Source organism: Cyprinus carpio, chromosome B11 (genome assembly GCF_018340385.1).
Source record: "Cyprinus carpio isolate SPL01 chromosome B11, ASM1834038v1, whole genome shotgun sequence".
NCBI classification, from domain to species: Eukaryota; Metazoa; Chordata; class Actinopteri; order Cypriniformes; family Cyprinidae; genus Cyprinus; species Cyprinus carpio.
The window spans coordinates 7,979,479-7,999,856 of NC_056607.1; the positions used below are offsets into that span (position 1 = coordinate 7,979,479).

The 20,378-nt window shown below is 38.1% G+C and overlaps 2 protein-coding genes across 7 annotated transcripts in view; both read right to left on the reverse strand.

Annotated features, from left to right (window-relative positions):
* Positions 1-1,495: 1,495 nt before the first annotated feature.
* Positions 1,496-8,840, reverse strand: vamp3 (vesicle-associated membrane protein 3 (cellubrevin)). Its single transcript, XM_042733740.1, has 5 exons — positions 8,711-8,840; positions 5,908-5,995; positions 3,102-3,260; positions 2,563-2,614; positions 1,496-2,414 (listed from the first exon to the last, which is right to left on the reverse strand). Coding segments are annotated over exons 1-5 (318 nt in total). The 5' UTR covers positions 8,713-8,840; the 3' UTR covers positions 1,496-2,397.
* A 939-nt stretch (positions 8,841-9,779) lies between these two features.
* The window catches only part of camta1b (calmodulin binding transcription activator 1b), a 272,952-nt gene continuing 262,353 nt past the window's right edge, over positions 9,780-20,378 (reverse strand). For 3 of the 6 annotated variants that reach the window (XM_042733745.1, XM_042733741.1, XM_042733744.1), the window contains 10 exons: positions 20,001-20,328; positions 19,370-19,794; positions 19,028-19,182; positions 18,686-18,932; positions 18,023-18,094; positions 17,899-17,919; positions 17,176-17,375; positions 15,907-15,978; positions 15,566-15,596; positions 9,780-14,023 (listed from right to left, as the gene is read on the reverse strand). In XM_042733745.1, the coding sequence (XP_042589679.1) occupies positions 13,991-14,023; positions 15,566-15,596; positions 15,907-15,978; positions 17,176-17,375; positions 17,899-17,919; positions 18,023-18,094; positions 18,686-18,932; positions 19,028-19,182; positions 19,370-19,794; positions 20,001-20,328 (1,584 nt within the window). In that variant the 3' untranslated portion in view covers positions 9,780-13,990. Of the gene's footprint in view, positions 14,024-15,143; positions 15,199-15,565; positions 15,597-15,906; positions 15,980-17,175; positions 17,376-17,898; positions 17,920-18,022; positions 18,095-18,685; positions 18,933-19,027; positions 19,183-19,369; positions 19,795-20,000; positions 20,329-20,378 lie in introns of all 6 variants that reach the window. The other 3 variants (XM_042733742.1, XM_042733743.1, XM_042733746.1) reach the window with 3 other exon arrangements.

Sequence of the window (20,378 nt, forward strand, 5' to 3'; positions counted from 1 at the left end):
CTACTGTCCTGACCCAGGGATACTTATACACGGTTAAGATAATAAAATCTGCGTGAATGTGCGCGGAGAAAATTCGCAATGCGATTAAAATTTTCGGGCCCTTTTTTTACTTGTACTTATTGTTAAATAAGTAACTGAAAAGAGTAAAATTTCGTTACTGTTAGGATTTGAACCAAAAAAGTAGCTTACTGTGATGATAACATTTTAAATAGTTATAGTTAAATAGTAATTCATAACTGTGGCTGATAAACACATTCAACATCAATAGAGGATTCAACATTTTATAGTAGCCCAGCAAACACAGAACGTTCCCCTAACGTTAGTTTTTGGTTCCCGTTTGGTTATTTAAAAAAAACCAAAAAAACTAACGTTCCCAGAACGTTCTGGGAACCAAGAATTGTTAGTAGGGAGGCTGTTATTTAACACAAATCAATATTTTGTAGTTTTTAACACACATATACATTTTTAACATTCATATATTTATATTTCGACGTCTGTACATGCACTAAAGGTACTGTTTTATGTGCCATTTAAAGGGGCATTGGGAAATTATTATTATTATTTTATTTGGGTTTAGTCTTTACTATCCTAGAGGCAGATTTGAGATAGTTGTCTGCTTAATGTCTATCCAGACAGATGGATACAGATAGGTGCTTGTTTCCTTGGGATGCATGGATAAATAAATAAATAATTAATAATAAAAAAAAGGAAACTCATATTTTTTATCTCTCAATTCTGACTTTTTTTTCAGTATTGCAAGAAAAAAAAAGGAACTGCGAGATACAAACTCAAAATTGAGCATCACGCAATTCTGAGAAGTGGCAATTACCTTTTTTATATCGAAAAAAAAAAAACAGAATAGTGAGGTGTAAACTCGGAATTCAGAGAAAAAAAACTGAACTGCAAAAATTTAATTTGGAATTGCGAGAAAAAGTCAGAATTTATATTTCAAGATTCTTCCTTGTTTATATCCTGCAATTCTTACTTTTTTTCTCAGATTTTTATTTTTTATCCTGTGGTGGAAACAGGCTTCCACAATAGCTGGCTTTTTTGAAAGCAAGTCTGCCTGTGTTCACTGAAGAAGCACTTTTTTATTTGACTTCATCCTTAAGAAATCATTCTAGTGTTTTAATTCAGTACAGAAAAGCCTTTATTATCTTAATCACTATACAATGTCTTTTGATTTTGCGCGCAAGTATTGAGAACACTTTATAAATTTCAAGTTTGGTTTCAAAAATGGCCAGAAAGAAACCTCTTTCTGCTGAAACCCCTCAGTCAACAGCTGTTCTGAGAGACAAGGGCCGGTTCAGTTACATGTCGTGCACTTCTGTCTTGAAAGATGATTGCAAGCTGGATTAAACCAGCACAAAGGCAACATTAGAACACCCTTCTCCTTGAAGACAATCTCTGAATACAGTGATTTGGAACAACAGCTACTGTAATCCATGCGGCCTTTGTGAGTAAAAGCAATAAAAACTATTTATATACACTTAAGGATGTTAAATCCGTGTTTTATTGAGCCAACATGGGCAATTCAACATTCTTAACAGTTAGTAAGGCCACAAGCATAGAATTGCACTTGTTTACAATTTATACACATGTGAAACATACAAAAAAGCTCCAATAAACAAATGTTTTGGCACCGTGAGCGAGAGGTGAAGAAAACACCAAAATACTACTGAAATCCTCATTAAGCAAAGATATTTCCAAGCAAACTATTTCTACATAAGGCAATATGTATAATGCAGTTAAATTATTAGTGAATTATCACTTTCAAATTCAATCTTTTAATAATATCGCAAACTTGTATATATATAATTTTTGTGCAGCTATTCTGAGTAAAATCAGAGCAAAGTTCTGTGCTGTTGTTACAGGATGGCAGTGGAGTTGTTTAAAGGCACGTCTGTGCTTGTTCAGGAAAGGCTCTTTTGTCTCGTTGGCCCAGAAAGACTCTGACGCGGCCAAAACAAGAGTGTCTGATCATGGCCGTCCATCACAAGAGTCCATGAGGGATTCATCAATGAGATCAGATGTTGGCAAATGGCTTTCACAAAAAGAGTTTTGGTCAATACGTTTTGGCCTCATGTTATCATGAAAGCATGTGTGTTATGGTTATGGATCATTCTGTAACCTGTACACTGTCACTGATTTGCACAGAGGAGTGTGTTAGATGTATTCTGGAAATGGCATTCAGGAACATATTCAAATCCCAGTCATTAAAAACAAAACATATAAAAAGAAAAAAAACATTGAGGATAGTTTACAAGATATGCTTTTGAAAATCAGCAGGTTAGAACGTATTGGAAGAGCAATCATTCATTATTTCTCTCTTCTTTCCGAAGGTGATACTCCTTCATATCCTGATCTTCTCCTCCAATCATAACCAGATTTTAGTTTTTATGACTGCGACCAGACTGAAATAGAGAGAGAGGAAAAAAAGAGCAGGTTTGAATTAATTTTAAACTACTATGTATTTAATAATAATCAAGTAAATTCTTCAAACTCTTAAATCGCAGGCCCATGTAAGGGAGTTAAAGAGGCTGTGAACCCTTTAATACTTACTGATAATGATGACAATAATGATCAAAACCACAGCTATCAAAATGGCCCACATCTGTAAAGACAACAAACAATACACTTTGTCATATAGTGCCTTAAGTTCAAATGTTATCCTTTTTTTTTTTCTTAGATTAATCTTCTTAATCTTGATTTTTCACAACTTGTGCGCTGAAGTGAACTGTGGCACTATAGAGTTTCATTAAAGCGCAGTCGTGCACAGAGACAAATGGCCAAGTCAAGATTTTCCTTTAATAGCGTTAAATTTTCATTCGTTTCTCACCAAACCCTATTGTATACCCACACAACACTTGGAATACAGCACATGTTGCATGGGACCACTCTGCAATACTTTTGTGCCTTTTTATATTTTTAGTATAGAAATGGTTTTCTTTTCTTTTTTAAATGTAAATGCAATGACCTTTAGCCAATTCAATAGGCTTATTTTCTGGAAAATACCCAATCATCTCTGAAGCCTTCATATTTAAAGAATGGATTTAAACTAAATGAGATATGAGAAAAATGATATGGTCTCTTTGTGTTACCTTGCAGTTCTTCCACCAGTATTTCCTCTTGAGTTTGGCAGCACTGGTCTCAAACTGGGAAGCACCGGCCTGCAGGGCATCGGCACGATCATCCAAATCGGACAGCTTCTGGTCTCGTTCCAGGACCTTATCGACATTCACTCTCATGATGTCCACCACCTAGAGGAACGAGAGGATTCCTGTTACAGGATTCTTAAAAAAACTAGGAACAGTGTTGCCAAGTGCTGGAAAAGTAATCAAGGTGAAGGAATCGTGCCGTGTGTAAACAAACAGCTGTCTGAACACCGGAGCAGGTCTTTTAATCAGTTTAACTATGTGAGACTTTTGGCAGGATGGCTGGAGACTTCTTAAAACCAGACAGTCAGCAGGAACATGGAGTTTAGTGGTTAGCATTTAAAACTAAAAGCACTAAGAGAAACACAGAAACGCAACCAGTTAGAACACGTTTCCAGCAACATTTGTCTGTTCGCACTGCAAGCAAAAATGCTGCGGGACACAACAAAATCACAGCAAATCTGACCATATTTGATATAAAGTAGGACAGAGTAAGACTTTGGACCAATGAGATTTCATAGAACTACCTACCCAAGACAAATGTTTTGTTGGTAAAAACAACAACAAAAAGAGAATACAAAATACACATATAGTTTGAGGCAAGATTTGTCCAACTAGGTTAAGGATAGATAAACATTTTCTTAGGATTATCCAACATTTGGGAAACCAGTCTGTGCCAGAGTTATTATAGTTTGGTCTATAAACACATCCAGCATCTGCAGCTTTGTGACTTCATACATATAGATACGTTTGGAGTCAGTGATGCATCAAATGACACATTGTCTGAAAGTGCCATTTATAATGTTGCAAAATATTTCTATTACAAAATGGTGTTCTTTTAATATTTTATGTTCATAAAAGAACACCGAAAAAAATTAATTTAGACAAAATTTTGAAGCAGCACAAAGGTTTTTTATAAGAAATGTTTGTTGAGATGCAAATCAAGATATTAGAATGATTTCTGAAGGATCATGTGACACTGAAGACTGCAGTAATGATGCTGAAAATTCAGCTTTGCATCAAAAGAATAAAATACATTTTAAAATGTCTTCAAATAGAAAACAGATCTTTGAAATTGTAATAACATTTGGAGTAATGACGCTTTGATCACAGTAATCAATTACATTTTGAAATATATTACAGTAAAAAACCTTTATTTAAAATTATAATATTTCACAATTTTACTATATTTTATTATCTGATCAAACAAATGCAGTCTTGTTGAGTAGAAGAGACTTTTAACATTGATATAAACAGTAGTCTGTGTATATGCTAATATACTCCTAATTGTAAACAAGTATCTTCTGCATTTAAAATGTTCTTTCTGGAAAACACCATGAACACTACTGATTCCTCTTGTCTGTGGGGAATTTTCTATACATCTTTTTTTCCTCAGATTGAGAACATCCCTCCCTCTAATACCACTCAGCAACAAACTGATTAAAATAGAATGACAAAGAAACAATGACTCATAAAAGTTTTGCATGTCCATGTATGTGACTGCAACTATGACTGCGTTTAAGGAGTCAATATATAAACTCTGGACTTGATGAGAATCAATCTGCTTTCCTACTAGGATGAATTTAATGCATTTTTTTTTTAGCCTAAATTACCACTAACACTTTGATCTACAAAATATATGCTTTGAGTTTATGTATTTCTGATTTATTGTTTATCAAAAACACAAGCCCTAGAGAATGACATCATATCCTGTTGCTTATATCCGATGTGATCAATCCTTGCGTCTTCAGCTGATGTTTTAAGTAATGGAAAGCATGAAAAAAACCCTGTTATAATAGAATTACATAACAGAGTCAATGGCAACAGCACACAAACGTAGCCTCCTCATATATGCTCTAGTGCTCCACAAACCCTGTTGCAGGATGACGTAGCTCCGCCCCTTTAAGAGAGAACAGTGTGGGATGGGAGCCAGCGTGTGCAGATCCATGTTTCACTTGCATAACCATAGTGAGGGGGTGTTACATAACCAGCCGGCAGCCTATGAGCTCACGGCAGACTGAACGAAGACGTCTGATGGGAGAGGTCAACGGGCGTAAAGTGCGCAGAGACCTACATATGTCCTGGTATAACTTTCCTTTAACAGAAATCATGAATATGACCGCGGTGAACTACAGAAGAGATGTGGAAAAACTGCCGACGGATTACGCTGCACACTTTAGGGAGGAGTCGCACAGAAACAAAAGAGAGAGAGTGAAAGAGAAAGAAGCACCTTCTGTAACATTATATGCAATTTAAATTCCATATAATTTACCTTAAATCAAATGTAATATATGTATTTATACATGTATACAAACACTACCACTTCACGGTTGGTAGGATTTGACTTTTATGTTTTTTCAAAGTAGTCTCTGGTGCTCACAGAGGCTTTTGGCATAAAATAAAAATTGATTATTTTGACCCATACAATGTATTGTTGGCTTTTGCTACAAATATACCTTTGCTACGTATGACTGGTTTTGTGGTGTAAGGTCACATATCATTATAGCTTTACAGTGATAATATCATGTCATGTCTGCAACAGTCTAAAAGCTCATTTAAATATTCAATGAGCACGTTAGTCACTGTACATCTTGCAACTGTCATCAGCTGTCCTGTGATTATGTAACTGTTCACATCACAAAGAAACCATCCCTGAGAAGATCGCATCACACTGATAGACGGAAGTCAAGTCGACTATTTACGGCCATCCATCCAAGAACACTGGGAAATGGTGTCAGGTGTGTCCTCTTACCTCTTCCACCTGTGCCTGTGTCTGCTGCAGTCTGCGGTTACCCCCAGACATCCCAGCAGAACCAGAGCCATCTGCACTCGGGGCGGACCTATGACAGACAGAGAAAACCGTATTACATTTCACATTTTATTGAAACAAAAAAAAGAAAAAAAAAAGAAAAATGACATCATGTTAGCTGGAAAAGTGCTGGCAAACAAGAAAGACTTGAGCAGCCAGTCAGTATTTAATTTTTTAAGTGAATAAGGTCTAGCATAACATACTCTTTACTTGCTTCTAATGTGATTTGGGCTGTGTATTGCAAGTTCATTTAGTCACAAAGCATCTGTTAAGCACATAAATGTCCTGTTATGTCATTCTAATAGAAATCTAGTGTGGCAAACAGCATGTAATATTGTACTGCCACCTAGTGGCACAAAGACTGCACTTTTAAATAAGATTTCAAAAGGGAGGCCACAGTATGACTGCCATAGAGTCAGTTTGGTTTCCTTCAGTGAACAGTTCTTTAGTGAAAGAACCTTTTTTCCACTATATACAACCTTCTGGAATAGAAATGTTCTATGGAAATTAAAGGTTCTTTATAGGACCACAGAGGCCAACAAGGAACCTTTATTTTTAAAAGTGTGCATTTGCACAAGACACATAGCCAAACATGAAGTGCTCTTTTCAACAAACACTTATGAAAGAGGAAGTACAGGTAAGACCACAAAGTGGTGTGAAAACACAACAAAAGAAAACAGGAGGTATAACGTTCAGCAAGCTCAAACTGTAAACATCTAACACACTGTGCACAAGTGTGCACAATGAAAGCCTTTTGAAACCGTCATATATATGCAAACAGCATAAAGAGATTTCCACCGACTTTGGCTTGATTCTGATTTACAGCGGCCCAAAATGTATTTGCACATTTAAGACTGTCTGAAAGTCACTGCATCAGATAGCAAAATCTCTCTTTGCAATGTTGCACAATTAACTGAGCCATTTTTGCTTAATGACTTTTAATCTGGTGTTAAAGTGTCTGTCGAGTTCATTTCAGAATACATTAGTAAAAGAAAATCACTATCATGTGAAAGGCCTCGAGCCAGACTTCGCTGCCGTCTAATGCTGTGGATAACATTTTAAACCTTCTTAGAATAAAGACAATAAGAGAGAACCACCAGGAGCAAAGACAAACACAAACATTCCACAACCAGACGTGGAAGGTTCCACAAGCCTTCAGATCATGTGATCGAGGCAGAAATCCCACTGCTCAAATCCCCCAGCAGTATGACACATTATACGCTTTTCTTTATGAATATTACACAAATCCCACCTCTATTCATTAAGGTGTCAATCGGACGCTTAATCACGATCTGACACTTTAGTTTTAAATAATATAGAAAAATCTATTTAAAAAAATAAAAATTTAAAGAAACAGTCAATTTCATCAATTAATTACATCAATTGCTCAGTGATAGATTCTCTGCAATGAATGTGTGAGACATCTGTGTCATGTTTAAAGCTGTACATGACATCCAGCATTAAATGCCATCATGTCAATAACATCCAGAGCACGGGTGATTTTTAAGGACAAAACCGATATAGACGCAGCAGCTCTGTATTTTATCAGCATCACTCTCCATCACAGACAGGAGGTCAGTATCAGTAAGTTCACACTCGGCTTTCAGTGGAACAGAACAGAAGATGTACTGAGGTTATCAGTCTCTTAAGAGGTGTAGCATATCTAACCTACATACACAGCACAACTGCCACATGACTAAAAGATGAAGAGGTGTTCAACCTCTGAATGACTGTTTACAGCTGTGCACTGATCTGTATCTGTGATTCACAAAGGGACAGAAACACAAAACGTTCAAAAGGTCACAAATGTCTCACTAGTTTCATAAAAGGTGACTAGTTTATAAGTAATGTTCATTACTAAACTAATAACAACATCATAAAGCAATGCTTAATATGCATTTAATATGAACATTTAACATTCAAAGTACATTATTTCTCCATTAAGCATCATATAAAATAGTTGTAAGCTGATTAGAGCTAAGATGTTTAAATTACGTGGGGAAGGAAATTATTCTCATGTAAACATCCTAACCAACAGATTAAAACATATTTGACTAAACATGAATATAGTTCTTATAATTAATATAAACGTATATAAAGTTACTGTTTATAGTTGCAGTTGATCGCATGTCACCAACAATATCAGTTTATAACATTATTTAAATTAAATTATGTGAAATGATCTTCAGTTAGGCAAATTTAACGTTAAGTTAACTGTTTATTTTAAGTTTTCGCCGCAATTTTACTAACAGCACAATATATCCGCATTCCAGTCATAAAAGACAATAAAGTTTACAACTAATGCAAGCCAAATCTATTATTATTATGGCAAAATGTCTATAGTTCGAGCTTGTTTCGAGTTTCAACTTTCCACAAACTTTGTTATCAGTCAGAAACAAACTGTTAGCCATTAGCACGATAGCGGATACAGAAACACACCAAAACTCTTTAAAACTCTCGAATTAACAATAAACTAAACTGACAGCGTCATATGCACTGATCCCAGCTAGAATGGACTAGAATTAAAGATTGAAAATTAATAAAAGTCGGTATCAAGCCAGGAAGCTAACGCTAAGCTAACTTGTTGCTTTAGCCGCATTCACACCATAGATTCACACCCATTAGCAGAACACAAACTTTACATATTTACATACAGGGCTGATATTCACCTATATTCAGGAACATATATAAAACACGAGATATCACATGGGTATTGTGTGAGTGATGGTTGTGTAGTTTTACTTACATGCTTGATAGTTGAGTTGATGTGTGATTTGTGAAGGCCCCGCTGATACTAAACGCTTCTACCGTGAGCGCGCACAGAGGGAAGGGACTCCAGACACGAGTCACCAATGACTTTTCATATTAGTATTTGCATAAAATACTCATGAATATATAAATGAATATACAGATTAAAATCTATAATATTTTGGATAGTATATTGCTAGTTTCTATAAAATAATAAATAAATATGTAAATAAATTCTTATATTTAACAAAAATAAATTTAAGCATTTATATTTACCATAATATACTTATATAATTATATAAATAATTATATAAATATATAATTATTATTTATGTAATAATTAAATATTTATATACAATTATAATTATACCATAATTATACAAATATAAATGTAATAGTTAATGTTAACTGTAAGTTCATACTGAATGTTTCTGTATTGTTATAAATATATAATTTAAAATGGTAAACTTGATTTATTTTTTTAATCTTGTCAGTAATGAGAAAGGAACTGAGATTGTGTGTTTGTATGAACTTTCAGAGCAGAGGGAGTTCAGAAATCATATTATGCACAACAAAAACAGAAAGTTGCAGAAAACAGGAACAACAAGAGCACAGTTTCTTTTAAGATTTTATTTTACAGCAGAAATTATATAAAGCATTCAGAAAACATTTTCCATATTTTAAGGGCAATTCAAAATGTTTTGCATGGCTTCAGCAGCTGAATATTTATTTATTTATTCATTTTTTAAAACATAGCCAACAATTCAGTGATGCTCTCACATGCACAGTTACAAAACAAAAAATAATACTAAAAATAAATCGAAGTAAATAAATAAAACTCACAAGAAGGACAGAAAGAGGGAGACGGCCGAGAAAGCAGCACATGAGGCAGAACTCATCAGAGGAGGAAAAGGAGGAGAAAGATACGAGGAGCACAAAGCAGGTATGAAGGAGAAAGAGAGAGATATAGAGGGGAAAACAGAGGTCTAATACTAGCTTCACATGCAGAGTGTTGAAAGCCCACTGCCTTGTTAGAAATATGGGCTCATGTTTTATCTTTTTTTTTCTATTCTTCATTTTAAAATGATGAAAACGTGCATTAGGGCTGGGAAATATGAACTCAATGTCCACAGACCACTGAACACCTCTCTCTGTGTACCTGTAATTGCATAAGAGGAAGTGAACTAAGCATGTCCCAATGTTTTTTTGTTTGTTTTTCTTTCTTTCTATTTTTATTTATTTTTTTATGTTTGACTTATCCATATTCTTTCAACCTAAAGAGCTTGTCTACAACAAAGTGTTTATTGCTCTGTACTTGTAAGTGAAAAGCTTATAATCGAGTGGATTTTCAGTTCTGTTTAAGCCCAACCTGCATTTCCGGAGCTCCAAAGAGAGGATTTAGGACATCGTACAAACTTCCAACTGCACCAGTATATTGTTTTCCCTCGTTTTGCTATAACCTTCACTGTGGTCTCATGTGGTCATCCGTCGAGATAAAGCACACTCACAGACGCGCTTACAACGTACCAGGGCTCAGATGGTGAGCTGTACAAAGTGCATATTTCTCTTATCTGACACAAAAATACGGAAAGCATGATCCGGATGCACGTATGTTGAGCTGTTTCATAAGAGGACGGGATCTCCCACCTTATTCTGAAGGTATTTGGCGCTGAGGTATACTTATGCATTCCCAATCCCATGGGGATATGGCAATACTAAATGAGCGGTGATACCTGCACGAACAATGATACCTGCTCAGTTTTGGAAAAATGGTCTAAAAACTCTATAAACATAGTCTATCCTGTTACCCGAGTGGCGGTCTGTCTCTGAAAGCAGTGGTTTTGTAACAAAGCGAACGTACATATGGAAGTACATATTCCCAGTGGTTTCTCCTGTTGATTCTGAGCTGAACCTGGAGACTTAACCTATAGCCTAATCTAGTCTCCATGCTAAACACCATCTCCCTGTTTTAGCACCCTGAGTAAAACTACAAAAGGGAGGCAGATTTTTCCCTTGCCTAAGATGAATGACCCAAACTGAGATACATATACCTGGTGATCCATAAACAGCTTTTCCTGGTGGATACTGAGGACTTTCGCGTATGATTTCCTGAAGTTTCAAGTCGGGCCGGAAAAGGAAAGGGATGTAAAGGGCGGCCACCTTTGCTTGGAGTTGTGCTCTGACTTGAAACTAACAACCGGATGGAGTTATAACATAATGCGCCAACTACACTGAGCGTGTCCTACTTTTCTGGCCCAGTTTAGATCTGACATGGAAAAAGAGAAAGAAAAGTATACAAAATGAAAGAAATAATGAAAGCATGCATAGTATGTTACTGGGTCACTCAAAGTCGCTTTGTGGAGATATAATCAGAATGAGCAGGCGACAAAAAAAAACTCAAAATGAAAGGTGCCTTCACACTCTGTGTCCGTGTTTAAGGAGTGAAAAGGGTGTGAGAGGAGAAAACAGACCTGGGCTCCTGTTTGGACAGTAAAACTAGCCTTTAGCGTTGCATACCGTTAAAAAATGAGCAACTGGTTCATATGGAACAACTTTAGGAACGACACACTCCTGATATCGGTTGAATGTTTTAGGCACTTTCTATAATAATACTGATACTGAGTCTCTGAGATCATGAGGAAACATTTAACTTCTAAAACAATGGATCTACATGTGGGGAATAGAAATAAAACTACATTTCAGCAGATAAGCACCACATTCTTTCCTCGTCCTTGCTTTCTTTAACAGGCTAAATGTGCTGGTGTAAGTTAAAATGATGCCTCTCATCAGCTGAAATCGCTTTGGAAGTTCAGGGGGTCAGTCTCAAATTTCTTTCAGGGAAATCTGTGAAAGACGCTTATTTCTATATAGCTGGCACGAGCGCAAACGAAAAACAAAACGTACGACAGAAATCAATATGATTCGGTGTGACTCAACCATGGGGTTTTGAAAGTTGGTAGCAGCCCCCCAAGAAATGAAGAAACAATCAAAAAGAAAGCTATGAACATGGCAGTCGAAACATACGTGTTTTGAGCTACATTCACAATATGTATCCATGACCGTTTTCGTGGCCTCTCAGTGTTTGATTCTCGCATGTAAGCACGTGTATGGAAATCGCCTGCTGGAAATAACCATTCACAACCCTCACGTCAACATCCTTTTTAATTACATGACCTGCGTTTAACCTCCTGACTCCATCCAATACCATTGTTCACGATGAGTTCAAGACGATAAAATGTGAGTACACTTTCTAGTAATGGTATACAAGACAAAACCGTGGAGACATTTCATCCCCATGTATCGTAGAAACCTCAGCTGTAACTGTTGGGTGTGTGAGTGAAGTTTGCTCATTCAATACTAATTCTTCCAATACTTCTCAAAGGAATAGCTTATTTAAGTCCTGTAGCATTCACATGACTGGTCACCATCGGTTAAAACAAAGCCAAACAAAATACTATTTTATTTCCGCTAACCCTGAAAAAGAAAGATCCTGCTGTGTCTAATGGATTCGCTTGGCTCTTCCGCTAAATCTACGGTTTTATCGTGAATCATGTCATGCTTGAGAGAATGTTCTGTGAAAGAACATTTTCAACAAAGTCTTCCAGTGAAGTTGTTCAAATCGTATTACAGACCATTGCCACTACATTTGATCTTTACATTATGCTCAATGTCTTAAAGTTTCATGCACATGGCTCCTTCTTCGCAACCAGTATTTACAATATTTACAAACCGTACATCTTGGGCGTTCAAAGAAAACTATACAATATATTTTTTGTTTGTCTCTTAATGTGTTATAATCCAATTTATGAATAAAATACTATATATTCTTAAATACAATCCTCTTCGGAAAAAGTTTCTGGCTATCAGTGTTCCTTCACCCATCTTCATATGTACAGGGACCACTTAAATAGTCAAAAATATGGATTTTTGTAGTTTTTTTTGAAGCTTCTGTATAGGGACCCTTCAAAAAGTCAAGAAGTCAAGGCAATGTTCAGTGAAACTCCACGGGAAAGCTTGTGGAGGCTTTCTGGAGCTCTTCGAAATCAACCAACAGTAACAATGAAGAAACGTATCACAACACGCACACACACAAAAATGGAAGATAACCTTTGCAAATATACGTTTGGCGCTGTGGCACAATGGATAGTACAGTTCACATTAAAAAAGGTCAGGAGTTTTTTAAAACCTTCACACAATTAAAAAAAAATGCAATAATGCTAAAGGCAAAAAAAGTTAAGAAAGCTTATAAATAAATAATTAAACTATATAAAAATAATGGTTTTATAACAATGTACTCGAAAACAAACAGGCTTATACAGTCTAGTTTGATGGTGCCACAATATCACCAATATGAATGAATGAAAATAAAACACAAAAAACATTTACATAGCATGCAGGAGCATTTTGCTCAAACACATGCACTGTATCCAGATTCAATTCAACAAACACAGGACACACAAAGTCAGGCCAGCAAAAATGACATTAAGAAAAGGACCCATAAGAAAGTCGAAAACAGTGCACACGAAACAGTAGCCCAGAGGGCTTCACTTCAATCCCCCAATTTGTTGTCAGAAGTCCCCTAACACCCATAAAGACAAAGGTAAGACACTGATATTTCAAACCCAGCATTTTTGCCCTGACCCCATCTACATTCATATGAAGGCTTCCCTTTGAATGAACGGACAGCATTTGTCATAAAACAAAGATTTGTGGAGATGAGAGACTGATTTCAAATACTCTGCATGCATATGGTCACTGCAATGAGGCCTTTTTTTGGTTTACATTTTCTAGGTTTTGCCCCCCCCCCCAAACTTGTTGATTGTTGTCTTTTTTTTTCCTTTCAAAATATAAAAATGTAATCTGAAGCAGCCTCCAGCATGACGTTTTTCTGACGTTGATCTGTTCATGTCGCGTGATATTTTACAAGCTTCGTCGGAATAAAAAGTCTTTGCTCCTTGGTCTTCCTTTGTTTTTGTTTTTTTCTGTAATCTAAAGAAAAAAAATCTATGAAGAGTGCAAAAATGCCATGAAGATAATGTCATATTTCCCCAATAGTCTTGATTTCAGTTCCCCGGGAGCGAGAAAATACATAATGCAGGAGCAGAATCAGTCACAACGCTGCTAGAGTTCAACCGTCGCATATCCGATGATCTTCCGTGTCCCCCTTCCTGAAGAATTTTTGCTTTTTTTGTAAATTGTTTATCTCTTGTAAAAACGCAATGAAGAGAAAGAGTCCGCTCGGAGATGTTACATTGCGACGGGGCTCTTTGCTGCGCTCTCATGTTCCTTGGCCTTTCTCAATTCTTTCACCCTGAAAATAGACCAAAAGAACAGAGTTTTGCAGGGTTAGTCTGAGGGTTCACAAGCATTCTGGGCCCTCAGAGGAATTACAGACCATTAACCAATACACCTGCCAGTTTCATTACTGTCTCCTCACTGGCATCAACAAAGAACAACAAATATACCCCCACTATAAATGACAAAGATCTTTAAAGCCTCAAGGAGCATTTAGAACACAGATACAGCGACTCAAAAAGCTAAGTCACACTTAAAACATCTTAATGTCATGGCATTAGATAACAAAACATCAAAGCAAGTGTCAATTATTTTAAAGGAAGATAGCACAAGCACACCTTTCAAGCAGAACACAAGGTTTAACGGTAGATTTACTGTTTACAATGAACATTTGTGAACTTTGTGGTTATTAAATGTTAGTGGAACATGTCCACAATCCAGCTGCTCAAAAGTCAAAGGAAATATGGCTCAGAAAAGTAGTTCTTGTCCAGGATTTGAGCACAAATGATACATGGTTGGATATTTTGCATCTAATCCAACAACATTCACACATTTTTAAGTGTGATTTAAATGTCTAAATACTTTTTTGGCCGCTGTATAGGACAAAAGTCATTTTTGTAAATGTTTTAAATCTGTGGGAAAAAAATAATTTTCTTTGAAATTTACTTTTTACATCTAAGAGTCTATAATCAGACTACAAAGCAAACACATATTAATATACAAAAACTCAGGATCCAAAATAATCCAAAGTAAAGCATCCATCTTAACACTACAGTATAACCTTTAAAAGTCACAATATGTAACCCTACAATTCATGCACAATACATCACAGAAATTCAACTTAATTTAATATTTAGATTTTTTCATCATGTTATACTTCTACATTTAGAACTTATTATTCAACATCTTAAAGACAATTTAAACCCCTAAACACATCGTTAGCTCACAGTTTGACCCCCGTCCCACCCTCAGCCTCCAAATCAAGCTTATAAAAGCTGAAAGAGATGTATAAAACAGGCAGCCAGGCATTCAAGACATTTCCTCTTCCAAAGAGAAAGGGATGTTATTTCAAGCATGCCCTGATAGAAGCAAGGCCTCCATGTCTTTAGCCATCATGCAATTGCCAAATGCACTACCCAGCAGTCCTTAGTGTTGTCATAAGCATCCTCATAACAAGAGAGATGGAGGAGACTTTAGGGAGATAGAGGGATTGAAAGAGAGATTGAGAGAAAAAGAGACAGAGAGAGAGAGTGCATGGTTAGTTTTGCAATTAATGCATCATCTGTATTTGTTGGTTAGCTGGATCTATAGTCCTCTCTCTCTCATTTAAGGCTCAGTCAACTCGGGCTCCAGTCAGCCGTCATGCATGCAGGCATAAAGCAATAGAGAAAATAAGATAAAAGAAAAGAGGGTAAGAAAGGACAGAGAGAGTCATAGGGAACAGCAGAGTCTGAAATCAAGTTACATAGACGAAGAACAAGCTGAAAGAAAAGGGAGAGACAGGGAGATAAAAAGAAGAGAAATCGGGAACAAACTGATTTACTAAGGCTGCACTCACCCGTTTGAATAGTCTATGGTCCATCAAGGGGCTTTGCGTAAACAGCAAAACAACACCAGACAGCTATTAGTACACACTAAGGTTGGGTTAGGTTGGGGAAATGGGACCAAACACAATAGGGCTTTCTAACAGAGCCATGAAAACACCAAGGTTTTTCTGTTGCTGTCCTATGACTTGAGAGATTATGAAATGTGACTCTAACTTTTTTAAACAACAGGATATTAAAGACCGATTCATCTAAAAGCTGCAAGTATACCATAGAGTGAGTTTGTGCATGCTAGAATAACAACAGGGCCGAAGGAGCACAATGCGCTTGCTGGAAGTTCTCGTCTTTGGCCTACCTGTGACGGCACCGCAGGAGAAACCGCATTATTTTTCTGGCAGCCTGGTCTTGTCTCTTGGTCAGTAAACTTTCTAAAACAAAATGATCAGCATGAGTGGTTTTGTACAAACCAGACATTTCTGGAAGAAGAAAAAAAAACCATGTGCACAAATTGATGCTATGATTCTAGGGTGTGCGAAAGATTTATTTCAAACGTTACAAAGAGCCCACCCACATGTCTCTATGATATGGCTAGGGTTCATCCTTCAATGCAAATCTACAGGATTTTCTTGCACACTTTATTGTCTATCAGGGAAAATATATCATTACACCTACCCTCAACTAGAAACCTGACTCGGGGAACTGTCCAGAGCACAAATGTTGCGTGCTAATACCTAACATTTAGGGGTTTCTTCAAATTCTTAACTCTAAGTGTATGCAAAAGTAATATGCTGCACTCCTAGAAAACGGCAAACTCCAATTGCTTCAACAGGTTGTGAGACAACAAATGGCATGCAAAAATAACCATGCTTCTATGTGTACTTGGACTCAAACTGTTAGTGAAGTAAATCATTTCCTGGCACTGTTTCAACAACAGATTGTCTCTTAAAGTAAACAGGAGGGTTTCGAATGCTGCCATTCTTTAGAAAGTCGACTTGGCAGTGAGTCACATTTTAAGTGTTGGCACATACTTAGCAATTCATCCAAAATGACAGTACACTTTAGAATGGCAAAATGACACTCAATTAATGCATGTAACACCCCTTGTGAGGCTTGAACACACAAGGTTGCTTAGTAAAAGCATGTGTACAAACAAATGGACTTTGGGAACTCAATTCAGAACTAAACTCCAAGGTGATGGCCATGTAAAATGTCTTTTATTTGGCTATTATACTTGGATGATGAGTGCTTAACTCTATACATGAGGGTGGCATTTTAATTCTAAATCTTTTTCCCTGGGCGCCGCAGCATAAATGTCTGCCCACTGCTCCGGGTGTGTGTTCATGGTGTGTGTGTGCACTTTGGATGGGTTAAATGCAGAGCTCGAATTCTGAGTATGGGTCACCATACTTGGCTGTATGTCACTTCACTTTCACTAAATGTGGTGTATTACATGAAAAGTTTTGAATCATTAAGCAGTACCTAGCTTGACCACTGGAGGCGCCAAAGTGCTCACACCAATAAGAGCGTGCAGATGTCAGGAGTATTTGACAAAAACTTCTATAATATCTGATTTGTTCGATCTTCAACCACTAGGTTAGCCCTTACAGGATTGCTGTTCTTGTACCTGAGTTTTTGCTGCACCAGTGCAGCTGCAGTGGCTCGGCTGCATGGGTTCGGCCGGCCAAGCTCTTTGTAGCTGCGGTAATATTGCTGGATCAGCATGGCTGCCCTGCGACTCTGCTGGAACTTCTTCTGTTCGTGGTAGCTGCGGAATTTACTCTGGATAAGGATGGCGGCCAGCGTCATCTTCTTATAAAGTGCATACTGCCAAGAGGACAGACAAAGAAACTTCTGTCACATGACAGAGAGAGAGAGATCTGTAGCAAACTAGTCTGTTAGCCATTTTGCTAATACAAAACAAATATCAACACTGCCATACTACACCATCAACATTAAATTAGATGTGTTGTGGATGATTGACAGTTGCTATGCAGTTGCTAAGCTGTTTTGAATGTTTTTGAACACAAAACAGCACAACAGAACGTGCTAGGTCATAGCTAGGGGGTTGCTTACTGCCTCAAGTTTCAAAACGTGGACTGAATCTTAATGAACTATGACATTTTTTGCCAGTTTTATTGTTTTAGAAGTCAGGTAAGTTAGGAAAAGTAGCTAAATAGCTAATCCATTCTTAGCAAGCTGCATTATTTAAACTAGCATCCATCTTTGTTAGTACAAATTTGTTTCATATCAATAACCCTACATATAAGCAATAGTAAAAGTGATAAAGCACCACTAACAATCTTCTAGTTCAAAGCAGTAGTGGTTGTAAATGAAGCAGAAGTTTTACCTTCAAGGCTATCCATGTCAGCTTGGGGAAGAGAGAGGAAGGAATTGAAGGCATTCTCGTAAAGCCTTTAATAACTGACCACTCAAAAGTGTACACACACAGAGTTCTGAGTGTCTCTGCCTACCTGTTTGTACCTCTTATAACAGCGCTGAATGACAGCAGCTGCCAGTTCCTGCTGCTCCCGAAGTGGACGACCCTGCAGGATGGGGGAAGAGGGGGATAAGGTAGGGTGGAGAGGACAGGAGAGAGATTAGAGTTCACAAGGAGGCCTGCAAGGCCACAGAGATGGTGGCATCTGATTCCTTTGTGCCTGGCCAAGGTGTCTTCATAGACTGGTAAAGTTGCGTCGATATGCTCTGACACCTGGGAGAAGGTTATTCCTCAGAGCACTGTGCACCAGCGGAACACTGGGAGAAATTTGCTCTGAACAACCAACATGGTGTGGACTCAGGGATATCCACGCATCTCGTTAAGACAGACAGATAGATAGAGGGAACAATGCAATCATTCCTTATAGCAAGGCCATGCTAAGCACAAGCAAATTTCCCCATGCTTGTCAACAACGGTGACCCTATCTCTGCCTTTTGAGCGCACACCACAACAATCATACCACCTTTCACGACACAGGACTGCAAAGGTCCAGATTAATTTACCTTAAGTTCAGGAACACCATACAAGACAACACAATACATCAAGACCTTTGAAATTGGACCATCACGAACACTGGCAACACACCACTGATAACCTGCATGGGTGACCCTGGCACCTGGGTGAAGCCCTGCCCTACCTTGTATTTGCGGAAGGTGTTCTGGACCTGCCGGGCTGCCTCATAAAGTTCTCTCTGTTCGGGATCAGACAGGGCCAGCTGGGTCAGGTCGCGCTCCTCCTTGTTGTGGGAGGCATTGAGGAGCGCAGTCCATTCAGCAGGGGTTTGGAGGCCAAGCTTCCCAAGAGAACCATCGAGTTCTGGCTGTCCTCCACCGTGCACTGGGCCCAGTCCAGGAGAGGAAGTTAGGGGCTTGTTAAACAGGAACCTGGGAACAATTGGGAAAATAATTACACACAAGAACCCAAAGAGACTGTAACTAGGATTCTTGAGAAGAGATTATAGAACTTTTTGATGAATCACCTCTCTGCATCTCCAAGGTAACTGGCCAACCAGCTCATGGTGCTGCTGACTCCAACACCATCCAGTGTTGTTTCTGATGCAACAAAGTTTTCCCTCTTGATACGATCAGATGTCGCCTCAATGACTTCCTCTGCTAAAGTCATCATGTTCATGTTCTGAAACAAATAGTTTTAATAGGTACTTTAATAGGTACTTTCAAAATTGCTAACAATATTGCAACTGAGACATCAGACAGAAGCCAATCTAAGTTTTGCAAGATCTGACAAACTTTACTTTTATCCTAAATCACTACAAAAAAAGCTGTTTGGGCAGTCTGCTCGAGTACCTTCTTCTATGCCTCACCTGCAGGCCTCCTGCATTCTCCAGATCCTCTTGGGTTGTCCGCAGATCAGAGATTGTTCCCGCACTAGCAATCTCTCTTAATCTCAGTCTGTTCGCAAGCCTTTCCTTGCCAAGTCCTACAGTTGGCACTCTGCGTCCTGCAGCCTGTCTGGAACCCCAGCTCCCACCTCCACAAGTTGAGCCCAGCTTAGTCTGAGACTGCTCACCATCTCCTTGCTCTTTCTCTGCAGTACCTTCCCTCAGTTTAGAAGGGCTTGTTTTAGGCTTGTGGGTCTGTTCTTCTAGTCCGAGAGGTGCAGAGCAGGGTTTGCTGGGCCGAGTTTGAAGGGTCTCGGGGTTGGGTTTGTGTTTCTTGCTCAACGGGGCATCCCCATGACTAACATTGCTATAGAAACTAGATGGTTCCGACCTGGGTCTCCTCAAGTCTGCAAAAGTACAAAGAAAGTGTCTTAGAAGAATGTTTGACCAAATTAAACACTACCTGTCACCCAACCTGACCATCTCTTTACAAAGCACTCGTTTGTTCATGCAAGGTCTTTCTACATTTAACAGGTTTTTCTTAACTCAACAAGAACATGAAAGACTGTTGAAGACTGAAAGTCCAGATAGAATGAAAGTTTCCAGTTCTCACCTGAGCTGGAACTGGAAGCAGAACTAGTGATGTTGCTTCCTTTCAGCCCAATTGAAGATGTCTCTGAACCCCAAACATTCATCCACCCCTCTGCAGCTGAGGTCTCAGTAGATGGTGAGAAAGGCATGCTGGGAGTTGTATTCAGTGCTCCTGACTGCTGCTCCTCCCTTTGAAGGCTTTCCAGACATTCTGCCAGCTTGGTATGGCCACGGGACCGGGCAATAGCCAGCGGTAAGCGACCCAAAGAATCTGGGATGGCCAAAGCTCGCCGATCCCATTTATACAGAACCACTGCTGCTTCCATATGACCCAAAGCGCAAGCCCACATCTGAAGAGAAGAAAATTGAGTTGCATTTTAATTTGTATGCCATCCCTCTG